Source organism: Anguilla anguilla, chromosome 1, assembly GCF_013347855.1.
Source record: "Anguilla anguilla isolate fAngAng1 chromosome 1, fAngAng1.pri, whole genome shotgun sequence".
NCBI classification, from domain to species: Eukaryota; Metazoa; Chordata; class Actinopteri; order Anguilliformes; family Anguillidae; genus Anguilla; species Anguilla anguilla.
In genome coordinates, this window is record NC_049201.1 from 65,031,075 (window position 1) to 65,045,974 (window position 14,900).

A 14,900-nucleotide genomic window follows, 5' to 3' on the forward strand; every position below is an offset into this window, starting at 1 on the left:
CTGACTGTAAATGTACTCCCTGTAGCTCTGCCACATACAGCATCCCATTATGTACTCCCTGTGGCTATAGTGACAGTTAAAACATTAACATAACAAGAACCAGTGCACCTACAAATGCGTATCTTATACTGACAGGTGTAGAGCTGGTCTTCCGTTTCCCTTGCGTTTCTCATTCAAGTACAATAGCTAACATTGATTGACTCCATGCATGAGCAATGCCTAAATAGCCAGCATTGGACTGCACATGAAAATACTCAAATTGCAAACAATCAGTACAGCTTTCATATCGAATAATCATTTTGAAAGAAACAAAATATTTCTCATATCTGTTGTGTGTTCATGCATTCATATATGTACATTCATAAAAGCACCAAAATAGCACAGTGCAGCAGTGTTTCAGTTTAAACCTGGACTGGGTTGTTTTAAAGCCCAAATGCATTATTCAACACCAAAGGTTCACACGATTGAATGTTTCTATTGACATACTCCCATTTTTTATTATTTTTATTGCAGCACCCAACACATGTCGTCATATGACATGTGATGTTACATAATATTTTTTGTTTTAAATTTAATTTATCTGTAACGTTAAAGCTATTAAAATTGAATAAATATCCAGGTATATTTCTTTATATTTATTGTAAGCAAATTGCTGTACTTGTGGCTGAATATAATTATGATTGTTATTATTAATAAGGGTGTATTGTCTTATAGTAACAGAAACCAAATATGCCAAAAAACCATTTTGAGGAATATGTTTTCGAATTGACTTAAAATTTGAATGTCCCCTCTATGTGCCATGGCAAATATTTTTCTTGACATAGATCAATCTCTTAGTTATAAAGTTCTTACAATTGTTTATACTATACACACAAGTGTTTACTGTACGTAGTTTTTGTGTGCAGATCAATTAAGTGTGGCTGAAAGATAATTCAGGAAACATGGCAGGCTGATGTATGGTGTCAGTGGCCAGGTCCATTTTGTAAAATTGTGATTGTAGGTACTGTTGATTTTGCATTATTTACATTAATTCAGCCTCTATGTGTCCATTGGCTTCCATTAATTTATTTAAATGTTTCTCAGAATTCCAGCTATCTTCTGGCTAACAGTTTCTCTTCAATATTCCATTGTCCTAAGGAATAGATGCCAACTCTCTAGCCATTAGTGAACAGCATTTTCCAATGACAACACTAGATTAACTCAAATGAGCATGACTAATAGCCATGCTAATTTTTTTTTTTTTTTTTTTTTTTTTTTTTTTTTGCTGTTGACATCCAGTTGGAACATCTATGTTTCTGCCTGCTTATCAATGTATCTGGCTAGCTTCTGATGTGTGGATGAGCTCTGACTAATACAAGCTATATAGATCCGGTACAAACTACAGTACTGACGCAGCAATCTGACTGGCAACTTGCAACTAGGTACCTGTCATTGCCTCACTAGTAACAAATAGGGTTTGTCACAATCGCTGTCCATGTAAGGGAAAACCACAGAATATAGCCTTATATTTCAATGCTGAACAGGTTCACAGATTTTCAGTGTATTAATCATACATTGGGTACATTTCTGCACCATCCCATTTAACCATTATAAGCATTCAACAGGACTGTTTTTGTTTTGCTGCTAATATTGTGCAGGTGATTAATATGTAGGCCATTGTAAATTACTTATAGATTGAATCTCTGCATGTGTAACTAGTTCAATTCAGAAATAGTGACAGTAAGTTTTTTTTATTTCAATAACTTACATAGACAAGATTTGACTGAAAAAGTTTTTCAGGATTTTATTTATATGTACATTTTGATCTTCCCCCCATCCTCCAGAAAAAAATGTATCAATAGAGATGACAGGTATTTATATATTTATATATATTTGACAGTTTTACTGCTTTTGTACATCATTTCCATAGATCATATAATTCACAGCTACATTGATAGAATGAGTCATTTCTTTCCTTTGTTAACCAATAAACCAATAACAAGCAGAAATGGAACGAGAGAGAGAGAGAGAGAGAGAGAGAGAGTGAGAGAGACTGCGTGAGAGAGAAAGAGAGAGGGAGAGAGAGAGACTGGGGAGACAGATAGACACTGGTGCATAAACAGAAGCAGCTCAATTAGGACAGGATCAACTATGTACAATACAAACCATTTATATAAATTATGCTCTAGGATATATAATTCATTACATTTTCATAGTGGCAGTCAGTAAACCTTTCATAAATGATCATTTCCCAAATAAAAGCCTGCTGCTGAGGCCTAAAATAGCCCTCATCTCACACTTCAAGCCAAAACTTTACAAAGAAAATACTGAAGGCCTGAGAGTAGGCATTCCTGTATGTGTAAAATGGCTTCATAAAACATGCCAATCATGAAAGGTTTGCTCACCGTGCAGACATCTCTTGCAGGAAGGAGTGCCACTTACATTGCCTTGAATGTGCCACCTTCTCTTTGGGAAGCAAACTATCTCATTATCTTATGTCTGATCACATGTTTGGGGGGTGGGCGGGCATATGATTGAGAGGGAGATGACTGTGGCTATGCCACTACCTTTCGAGACAGAATTTAAAGTGTTGATAAGAACATTTCGGTGAAGATGACTAGGGTGAACTATTTTGTGTACTCCATGGCAACATCAATCATATTCAGTCGGGATGAAATGTATGCAAATTAAAATATTAAAGTGTTTAAAACTAAATACAGGTGTATCACTGAATCCAAAGCCATTACAAGTCGTACTGTAGTTGGGCCTCTCTCAGGTAAAAATGGGATGGACAAATAAAGAATAATAAAGGCAACATTTTGTTTCCACAAGACACCAACTTCTATTACTGGAGGTACAATCCACTGTTCTATGAGAAACCCCTTTGACAATATAGAATGGAACAAGGTCATAGTAATCAGACAACTATGTTTTATATCAACATTTACTGTCTGAATTTCATTTGAATTTTCAAATTCATTGCTGCATTGTATACCTTTTCTTTTTACCTCTTTCTGTTCAACCTCTTTTTTTGCTTGAAAATGACAAATTGTAATATTCACTGGGTCAGATAATCAATTCATCTTTAATATAGACAGCATCATCTTTCTATTGCGGACACATTCAGGACAGTACAAATAGCGGATGTATTAAAGGGGTATGTACTTGTCCCCCTTCTGCCTCCATTCCACATGGAAATTTAACACATCAGCCTGATGGAAAGTAAGGAGTGTCACTGTGGTAGTTGTAATCTGGACACACTTTCTGCACCAGTTTGTAGTCAGTGCTGTAGAAGGCAATGTAAATGCAAATGACCTTGAAGGGCTTAGAGCAGAGCCAGGAGACATGACTCTGCGTCTGCTCCTGGTAGCAGGTCTTGGACGGGTCAAAGTTGCAGAGCGTGTTCTTGGTCGCCTTGTCGACCTTCTCGTACTCAATACGGCAGTTGAACGACTTTGAATCTTTGGCATCGATGACTGACTGCTGGGACAGGTCAAACTCCACAATCTTGGTGGGCGGGACCAGGCTGACTGAGACGTTCCCCTGGCCGGTGGAGTTGTGGCGGAAGTAGACGCTGAACGTCCCATTCCCGTGGTCCACGATCTTGCCCGTGATGAGCAGGTTTAGCTTGACTGTCTTGATGTTGGAGTGGAAGTCTCCCCAGCCAAACATTTTCTTAAACTTTCCCGTTTTGACAATTGGGCGCCTTTTGGCCCGGGGGCGGGACTCCTGGAGGTCTGTGGAGTTTCGGAGCCAATCCCAGAGGTCCTGCTCAGAATATGGTTCTGGTGTGTTGTACCGCAGGTCAAGAGCCGTGGCATTCTCTTTGCCCTGTAGAGTCTGTGAGAGCAGGCGACTGATGGACAAGTCCTTACTGCTTCCTGTCCATATGTGTTTTAGTGTTGACTTGGGGCTTCCTGATTTCAGGAGATCTGTCTTCCCTGGAATGGATGCATTAGCACTTGTAACCTATAAACAGATAAAAAGACATAAAGTTAAAAAAAATCATTATCACAAGAGACAGAAATGCAAAAATCATTGCTTCATGTATTTTAAATTTCTGTACAGCATTGTAATATTTCACATTGACGGTGTTTGCGATATACTAATAAATCAGTTGACTAGAGGAATTCTGAAGGATTGCGTTAATCGATACTGTAGGTCAGGACTCATTTGGGGAATACAGAAAAATGACTTCATGAATGTAAAATGAATGCAGGGAATTTGATATTGTGCTTGCTGCCTCCTCTTTCAGGGCTTCACCTTCTGCCTGGAGTAAGGCAATTCCAACACCGTGTAGAAATGAATTCAGCAGCCTTTCATTAGAATCGTGAGTAAAACCAGGCTATTAACAGCACAGCGTTCCTTGAATTGATGATTGATGGACCCCCAGTTTTTCCTGTTTAACACAGATGAGTGAACCCAGATTCGTATAGCACTCAATGGACAAATGTGACATTGATTGCCTGATTCCTACTGTAAAACATGACAGCAAATCTGTCTTGGTGAAGCTTTGCATTTTGTAGGTTGCCCCCAGGATCAATACTTAGAAAATAAGGCTTTGCCACCAATCAAAAGGGCCTTTGGACAGCAATACCTTGGCAGGCATGTCAGTGTGATGGCAATATTGCAGTGCTTAACAAGGGTATAGCTTATGGCAACAATGGGGGATATTTTCAAATGATAGTGTTTGATGGATAGGTATATTTCTGTATAAGAAGTACCATTCATTATATCTACAGACAACCCACTGAAAGAATATGCATGACCTTTTAAAATCTGCCATTCTGCCTTTTCATGCTGGTTTTGAAGTGCCTGTGGCAGGTTACTGAAAAAAAGCTTTCAGCAAGAACGATTTGTACTGAATAGGAAAAGTGCTCGTGGGAAAATTGCTTTCTTAATTACTTTCAAGGGGTAGCAGGTCAAAGAAGCCTGACCACTTCACAAAATGGTGTATTGGCTTTTTTATGGACTCTTGGTGTTGACTTTTGCTGTTGTGAGAGCAGAATGTCAAACAGTATAGTATATGTTACCGAACCGCATTGGTATCTCTAAAGATTACCCCAAAGAATTACCCTCATGTACAGAACATGCATATTCATAATTCTCAGTTTGTGTTCACTGTGATAACAGTGCTGCTTTCAGACACCGCACACCCTTGTCATGGTCAGAGGTCCTCAGCTTTGGGACAACCTCAGGAAGAATGTGCCCAAGTCACTCAAACAGCAAAAAACATTGTATGTTCATAGTCACTTACAATATGTCTAGGGCAAATGAGAAAACTGCACAATGGTACACACACTCTGGTGCACTAATACACCCTTCTGTTCCATTCAAGGAAATGACGTTACCACAATGCTAATAACTAATGCAGTCACTGTGCTGTGTGTAATTTCAACAGTATCAAAAGCCCCTTTTACAGTCGTGTCCAGACTCACTGATGAAAATGCATAGAAAACAAATACCACTACTGAGATATATTGTAATTTTCCCATATATTAAAACAATGTACTTTAATTGGAGTGTACTTTTACATATGTACCTTCTCTTCTTAGTCAACAATTCCACAGAGAATGCACAGCTTTGTTACATAACTGAACTGTAATTCTTGGATTCTACTTTGCCTCCTTTACCATCTTCCTCACTGTGGGGACATCGTGCCCTTGTGTCCTTTACCTGGCAAGTTTGCAATTGTTCAGATGTTTGAGACTTCATTTCATTATTGCCCTAAGTGCGCTTAGTGGCATGCTTGACCATTTATGCATTTTTTGTACCCACTTTTTGATTTGTGTTGGGCAGGAACATGACCAACATGATTTAACAGGTCTTTAATTTTCCCCATGATAATTGATTTTACATGTGTGGTAGCTAATTTCTGCACCCTACTAGGTGTGACAGAAAGCCACAACACAACTCCTTGAGTAACTGAACTAAGTATAATATTATTGTAGATTTAACTGCACCCACTAATTCTATTCTTTCAAAAGTATCTTTGGGTGTAGAAATAATTTTGATACCCATGGTTTAAAAAAAAATGTATTACTTCATAGAACTATTTTTAAAGGAATAACTTTCCAAAATTTCTGAGAATAAAATATAGCTTGTCATCTGTCTATTTTATTCAGCTTTTCCCCCTAATTTTCATCTAGGATACTAATAATCCTGTATTTACATACCCATTCACACACACAAACAAGTTTAGAAAAATAAAACCAGTGCTAGTCATTAAATGCAAGGACTTAGTAGCAAATGTAGCAAGTATGTAAGAACACAATTTTGATAAAAATAATGAACATTTTAAAATGTTCAGTAAGTGCTGATGATGATCAACACAATCAAAGTGACAAGGCCTTTAAGCTACCTGAGTTCAGTCAATAAAAGTCTACTGGAGTAGACTTGGTTATTGTGCTGAAGTGAATGACTCAAAATGCACAGACAATGTTCACTGCTCCACACATGCCAAATTACATTATCAATTTCATACTAGGATGGTAATATCCACTAAGATAGAGATGAGACACTGTCACCATACAACTTCAATTATACATAGCAGTATCCTTGGCAATAGAATTTGCTTCAATTACTGGTTTGTGTAATTGAGGCTGATGTTCCGGTGTGTCCAGTCTGTCTTCGGTATTATTATTCACAAGGCATTTACTCTATTTCAGTGTGCTTTGATGAACTGCTGAGTATTAAACTGCATTGAGGAAAGCCATGCTCTGCCAAATTCTATAATATTTGGAGACAGAAGACGGATTTTTTTGGTCTGGGCCAAAATTGAAGCATGCTAAATACAAACCTTTTCAATATTTCATTTTTGGCATTTTGGATACACAAATAATTTTATTCATTACTTGAATCTTCTTGTGGGTGTTTATAAAAATTCCTCATTAGTCAGAATGAGTGAACTGATTTTGCTGAAAAGTAAAGTAAGCAAAGCTGCGCGTTCAAATAAATTAATTAGCAATTTTGTAAGAAACACTTTTGAAGGAACTACATTTACTTTCTGTGAGCAAAAGCATGTGCAACATTGTGTAAAAAGCAAAGATAAATATCATATTATGCATAGCTTATCCAATGCGATATTCTGAATGCTAATGCTAGCTTTGCCATTGATATGTATTCCCACAAAAAGCACAGGATACAGTGTAGCATACTGGCTGAGAAACTGGGCTTGTAATCCAAATGTTACAAGTTTGGTTCCCAGGTAGCAAACTGTCATTGATTAAGTGTATATATCTAGTTGTACTAATGAATACTATTTTTATATTAAAATGTCACCTAGGATAAGAGCATGTGCTGAATATCAACTGCACCGTCTGTATCCCTGGTTGACGCTACCACCAATAAGCAACGTCCGATGACAGCCAACACTGACATGGCAGTGGGATTCACTCCCAGATGGTGGGGCTTATTAGTGGCAATGGGATTCAATCTGAGATGGTGGGGCCTATCTATACACTAGACCAAGACTGGTGCCTTAAAACCAGATGAGCCATCCAGCATCCCCCTATAGTCAACTTTTTTTTAAGTTGCTGTATATGCAATGGAACTTTTATAAAAATTGCTTTCCTTCCAACTTCCTCTCACGATCCTGTAGCACCATAATGCATGGAGCATATGAATGCAACTGCCCTGTTTCTTGACCTTCCTTCTCCGCTGTTGTCTCAACATTTGGGCCGCTCTCAAGGCTATCTGAAGGTATGATTGTTGCAATAACACCTCACAAGGTCAGAGGTGGGTCAAACATTTCCCCTGAAGATCAATAATTATTTTTACAAGCATTTTCCCATTTAGTGGCTTATGCAAAACAGGCTAGCAGGAAAAACATTTTAAAAATTAGCTCATCAATTAGCTTTAATTAGCTTTTCATCATTGATATAAGTTTTTAAATTGGCTAGATAAAAGGGATTATATTATATACACTGCACAATAATGCACTTATTGTATAACAGCCATAAAGGCAATGCATGCAGGAATCCTAGGTCCAGATTTATGTAACATTTGTGTTGCACTCTGACTGTCAAATTCTGTGACCACTGAATTCAGTAAACTGCGGAAGAGAAATGATCCCTTGCATTTAATCTTGATCTAAAAATGACACATTTTTATTCAATTCTAACCTCAGACAGAGTTACTCCATCACAATTTTAGAATACACAGTTCTCAACCTTATCATTTAATCATATTATTGATTCAGATGTTGTGGTTATATATTATAAAGGCTGTTTAACACCCAGTAGTGCTGATTCATGGCCAGAAGCACAAAAACAAATCTGACTTAATTTCACGTTCAGTGAAAATCACACAAGATTCATTTAAAAATATTGCTTATCCTGTCTAAGACAATTTAAAAGGGAGTAATTTTCTTTTATGGTTTACAATCATATCCACTGAAGAGAAATGGGGGGGAATTGTGAATATAATCCTAAAAGAAGAAAGAAGGCCAAAGAAGAATTGGTACTGTAAAATGAAGTCTTATAAAACTGAAGGACAGTAGGGACACTGGGTGGTACTGTTGTATGCAGACATGCTGAAAAAAGAACAGTAGGCAAATGAAGGCAAAAGAGCCTTGTATTGTACTGTGCCAGTTATGGAAAATAGGAATTTGAAATGTAATTTAATGTTTTACATTACAAAGGGCTTCTGCTTTCTGAGAAAAAAAGTAGCCAGTCAAAGAAAGAACATGATTTTCTTAATGTTTTAATCCAGTTTTTTGTCCGGATTATTGACCAAGTACTAAGAAAACGCATATTTTGGAACTCATAAATGCTGAGATTCAACAATGCTTTTGAAAATAGCATTAGACAAAGTAATATGCTTTTAGTGCTTGGTGTTGACATGGTAAACGGATAATCAAATTCAAGGCAGTATGAAAGATGGACCTGTGGTATATGAGTAAATAGTTGTAACCAGACTTACCACACGGTTTAGTTCCAATTCTTTGGCACTGAGGTGAAAGAATCTGAGTGGCAGGAAATGGGCCGTTACCAGCATTTTAATATGACATGGTGTCCATGTACTAGAACTGCCTAATGGACTCGTAACAAAGCTGTTAGACACACCATTAACGCAAACTCAGTCTCAGCACACAATTACCACAGGCGCTGCACCGCATGGGTTAAGGGTGGATATGAGCTAAGAGCAAGGCTACGACAAGCATTGCCCTCAAATTCACCTCACTTAAAGGCTGTGTCTTTCACAAAGAAATAAAGGGACCACACTGTTAGAAATGTTGGTTCAAAGAAATGATTGAAAACTTAATAGTGCGCATAAAAATAACTTGTAATAGTGTTATATAGACTGGATTTGGTCATGAACATTACTTCTTTTCTTTAAATCAATGTCATAAACATGCTGCTGAGGGGAAAAGCTCTCCTTTTATGAAGCATATGAGTGCACTTCTCTGGCGATACATATTGATGTCATGAAGGCATCATTTTATCATGTCAAAAAATTCTATTGTATGTTTTTTAATCTGTTGTTTCACAGAGATCTAATGGAAAATGTCTGCTACAGGGGGAACAGTGCCTGGTCAGAAACATCACAGGTGAGGGAGCCACCACTAGTCTAAAATACACGGTAGCTAGGTAATCCTCAAGAAGCAAGAAGGCTGATTGGAATCAGTCAAGATGGTCATGGAAGATTTGGGCATCGCAACGTTCTTCTGCACACTGAACCATTATGGTGAACCGTTCCAAGAAAGCATAACAAAATTAGAGCCCGACCGATATATCGGTTTGGCCGATATATCGGCCATTATTTGACTTTTTTGACAACATCGGGATCGGCAGTTATGCAGCCGATGTGTCCCGATTTTTAAATAAGTATAATAAACAAAAAACAAACATTGATTATTTATCTGTACTTGTCTGTTTGAACGTTGTAATTGCTGTTTACTATAATTATCCAGTAGAGGGAGCTCTAATACAAGTGTGAACTGCAGCAGCTGACGCGCTACTTCTGTAATAAGACGTTTGTCACTTGTGCCTCATCCAATATTCTCCACTGCAAGACTTGTCTGCACAGATTCTATTGCTGCAATAAAGGTATGTATATTTAGTGAAAGTTTTTAATTAAATGCGTTTATACGACCACTATGTTTTTTCAATCCTCATTATCAAGCAAGCAAGCTAGCTAACATATTTGGTTCACTTTAGCAAGCTAGCTGGCTAGCAAGCCTTTATGAAGTGGCAGTGAGCACATAAGCAGCGTAGGATCTACATTTCCAGAGGACATCGCTGTATTCTCAAATAAATAACCAGCCAAAATAAAATGGTGATTGAATGCATCACACGTGTTTTTTTTATCTGAGATAATAATATTAGCTACTATATGATGCTGTGTCAATAGCCAACGCATTATTGCAAGCAAGTGTGTCATCTAGTCACGCGTCATCGTAGCGAGCTAACCAGACAGTAAAAACGCAGATAAAACACTTCTAACGTGGATCATTTTAAGCCATGTTATCTAGCTTTGTCGCGATAACATGAGCGAAGTTGATTGAAATTTGATTGATTGCTGTTGGAGAAGTGAATCAACCAACAGTTAGCGCAGGTAACCTGCACGAAAGCGCATTGTAGTTTTTTCACCACCGAATTCTTATGGACAAGCCTCACGTTACGTATTTCATCCAGTCAATTTAGTTTCATCTAACGTTACACTTGATTCACTCATTAGCTCCGCTAGATAAAGTCTTACTCTTTGAGATCATGTAGTAGGAATAAAATAAGAAAATAGAATTAATTTAACTTACTGAGAATAGATACTAAGAAATAACAATAAATTAATAACAACAACAATAATAATAATATCCATAATAATACATGTTTGAAACTAGAAAACTGATCTTTTAAAATTTATTTTTTATAGATGGCTGGAATAGAAAGGAGTAAAAGCAACGTGTGGAGTTATTTTGAATTCACACCACTTGAAGATGGTGTTAATATATATATTTAATTTTATATCTTTTACATTTTTTTATCTATCAAAAAGTTATTTGTGTGTTTATTTTTATTTATTTGTTTGCTTATAAGTTAAATGCTCTCAAATATAGAAACTTTGATAAAATATAAGTTTTTCAAATTGATTTGAAAATGTTGCAATTTTTGACAAAATATCAGTCAAAACATCGGTAATCAGTGGGCTAGGACTCTCCAAAATCGGGATCGGCATCGGACCCAAAAATCTGGCATCGGTCGGGCTCTAAACAAAATCTCACTTGACCACGGACCTTCCAGCGATACAGCAGCTATACTGTACGTGTACAATATATTTTCCATAGACTGCAAAAAGAAAACAAAAAAAACATGTGACAATGTGACTGTGTCTTCACATACTGAATTTCCATGGGTTCGTGAAACGCATTTTGAAGACGCAGAAGTGCAGTTTTTTGTTCTGCCATGTTGTACTAATTGAGGCCAGAGACTCCCATAGGAAAAAGGGGGACCCTTATTTGATAATAATGTCTGGGCGTTCATGAACTCTTGCCTGGGCACAGCCTGATTGACAGTGATGAAAACTGTCCCCGAACTGTCCGTAAATTATTAAAATATTAAAGCCTTGTCAGAATGACACAATCACTTAACAAATTAGCACATGGGGAGACATTAGATGAAGAAGAAAACATCTATTGCGACTACATTATTGACTTCATTTTTGACATATTGGTACCATTGACTTATAATGAAGCGGGTGGCTGAAAGACCTATATTGGATCCAACCTCACTAGTGCAATGTCAATCAACAAGACCAGGTAGTGAGCTTCAAAAACGTCTGGTCTTGGTACTGTGGGATGCTCATTGCGAAGAATTTGAAATCCCCCATCAAAAATACCCCTTTAAGAAAAAACTAATTCATTTTTCTCTCCAATTTGCAGTGGGTGAGTGAGATTTTTAAATATAAATATATGGCAAATAAATAATTAATAATACTAGCAAAAGCTGATTACAGGTAGCCATAGAAAAGCTATTGGTTATTTTATGCAAATTGTCTCTTTTATCTATCAAACCAACACACTGTGAGACATCGTAAATCAAAAAGAGAATTCTGTTTAAAAGACATACGTCAAAGCTTTGGATGAGTGATATAGCACCTCAATTAAAATCTTCTGGAACTAGAGAAAAGCATTTCAAGAGAAAAAAGGCACCTTCTTAACTGTCACTTTGGGGAATCATCCAATCAGTGACTGCAGGCACTCCTCTGCAGTTTAATTACAGAATGAAGGATTGGGCAGAGAAGACAAAGGATTCTAATGGCTCCTCACGTTGTGTTTTCATTAAGTCTCAGTCATTAGACCCTCACTGAACAATAACAACACTGAATAATGAAAGCACTCTTAATTGACACATTTCCATGCTTTTCTTATCATTATGCCCTCCACTGGGATATATGCAGGATAGGACTCACAACTTTATAAAATAAACACCCATAGATAAACTGCAGAATTGTCACACACACCATTCCCTGATAGTGGTACATCTTTCAAGGTCTAAAGTTTGTGGCTTGCGATCTGAAATGCTCTTGTACATCACTGTTGAATATTCTTTAATAAGAATATTCTTCCATGACTGCACATACATAGTGAACATACATTAATTTGGATTAATTATACGCCCAGTAGCATGACCCTTATTATTTTAATAAAATATTTAGAAAACAATACATGTGTTAGTATGCAAATATATATAGGCCTACTTATAGCCTCTCACTTACAGTATAATTTGTGAAAAAATATACAACACATTGGACCCTCATGATACCATGGCATTCCAGCGTTTCAAGAAATATGTACCATAACAAAAAAAGTCTTTGTGCAAATATATGTGTATATATTTCAATATGAGAAAATCCTAAGACACTACTACAGAAATCTGAGAAACATTTATTCCACAACATTAATTTTTTATTATCCACATTTAATTAATTGAAAGTAAGGAGAATCATTTGATAGACTGATATACGTTCTATGCAGCACTGGCATTGTCTCTAATAAAGGAACAAATAGCTAAGATTAGAGGGTGAATCTATAAAAAAGAATGGAACAACAATAGTTACAGTATATTCCTCTGATGTGATAATTCATTTCAGTCTATTTCAGCTCATCCCTTAAGCAATTGCAACCTTGTCAAAAGGAGAAATATTCCACATGACATATGTACAGTAGTGACAGTAATCAGTTAATTACATTTACAGACCATGTAACAGACTTGAAAGTGATCCCCCGGGTCCCAACGCCATCACTTTGAACCAATCATACTAATGCTCTCCATGGGGAAAGCTCCCACAATCCCACTCCTGTCCACCCACCCCCACCCCCGGCAACTAATCGATAATCCAGCCAAATATGTTCTCCCTGAGTTTTAGAAGATGAGGAATGATGGGATACCACCCTGTGGATTAAATCAAACCCCCAAGTCATATTAAGGGAAAGTTCTACTCAATCAAAACCAACAAATAAATAAATACATTTCCGCATTAATCTTTCGCTGTATTGAAACACAATTATTTTCCCTTGTGAGATTGCTCGGCAGGTTTGACTGAATATAGAGGTCACTTTGTTCAAGTAGAGTTCCATTAATCTGCGGGGGATTGTGAAAATTATAGTGAAAAGCACTTTCCCTTTGACTTGGCTGTTTTCACTGAATATGTGGGGTGTGGCTTCCCTATCACTGCAGTGTTTCTTTCTCCTTGTGGCTCTGAGACCATAGGTAGACTGGGGCTAGCGATTTACTGTATGCTGATTTCTGAGGTTAGCAACAAATGTGCAGTTCTTTAGTTTAGTTTCATTATACATAAACTGATAAATACACACTGATGTTGGATTGTGTAAATATATTCTAAATGTTTGCCATATTTAAAGTTTCTTATTGAAAGGTGACTTCTTGTATCTCCTATTCGCTTATGAACAATATACTCACTCTGTTTTCCTTTAAGATATCTCATCTGGACACAGACTAAGCCAAGCAGGATTGAATAACCTTTTCCACCCCTAATAAAAGAATAATTCTTGTCAAAAACTTTTCAGGGCAGGTCATAAACCGTTATGAATTGCAATGTTCTGTCCTGTCATCTTCCATTATTGCTTGGAGAAAACTGGCTCAATAGTGATGAACTGCAAGCTCTGTTTAGAAAATTCATGCCTTTAAGGGGAATTGAGTCCAAATGCTAGCACAGCTGATGGCAGGAAAGGCTGCACGTCTGATGCAGTGGAGCTACAGTATGCCTGCAATTTACTTGCGCACATCAAGGGGGGCATGAGATGTTTCACATCTGGGCTTAGAGAAGGGAATTAAGTAACTGCATTCCTAATTATGCTATTGCTAACGGATTTCCATAAAAATAAAGATTAAAAAAGTACACTTAAAGGAACTCAAAGCAAAGTTTGCCTGCTAATACTGAGGAAGGAGGGATGAAAACCGACTCTTTCTGTTACCCTGCAGCTGCTGGGAACAGCTGTAGGGCCACCCCAGACGCTGACAGCCTGGTGCTCAGCAAGAGCCAAAAGACATAAGGCAGCAACTGAAGGTCAGAGAGAAAGTCACCGAGCCACAAAGTACAACAGCAAAGAATCTGCTTACAGAAAGAAGAAGAAGAATTTTACAATAACGATTATTGCAATTGCTATATCATGCAAGCAGATAACGACAATACAATTCCATAAGCATGGAAAGTAAAAGAATACTGTAAGTACTATATCAAATTCAAGATATCAAATTCAATCTGTATAGGTGTGTTTGTACAGTTATATTTCTCTATTGGTGAAATTTGGCTCTGTACTCCACAATTTGTAATCAAACAATTCACATGTGGTTAAAGTGCACATCTCAGCTTTTATTAAGTGTATTCATATATTTTGGTTTCATCATGTAGAAATGACTGCACTTTTTATATATAGTCCCCCCATTTCAGGGCACCATAAT

General features: G+C 37.2%; 1 protein-coding gene across 1 annotated transcript in view; it reads right to left on the reverse strand.

The window, feature by feature from the left end:
- Nucleotides 1–1,757: 1,757 nt before the first annotated feature.
- Nucleotides 1,758–14,900, reverse strand: part of LOC118223240 (neurexophilin-1) — a 36,763-nt gene continuing 23,620 nt past the window's right edge. Inside the window, exon 2 of the mRNA XM_035409496.1 lies at nt 1,758–3,948. Coding sequence (XP_035265387.1) covers nt 3,187–3,948 — 762 coding nt within the window. The 3' untranslated portion in view covers nt 1,758–3,186. The remainder of the gene's footprint in view (nt 3,949–14,900) is intronic.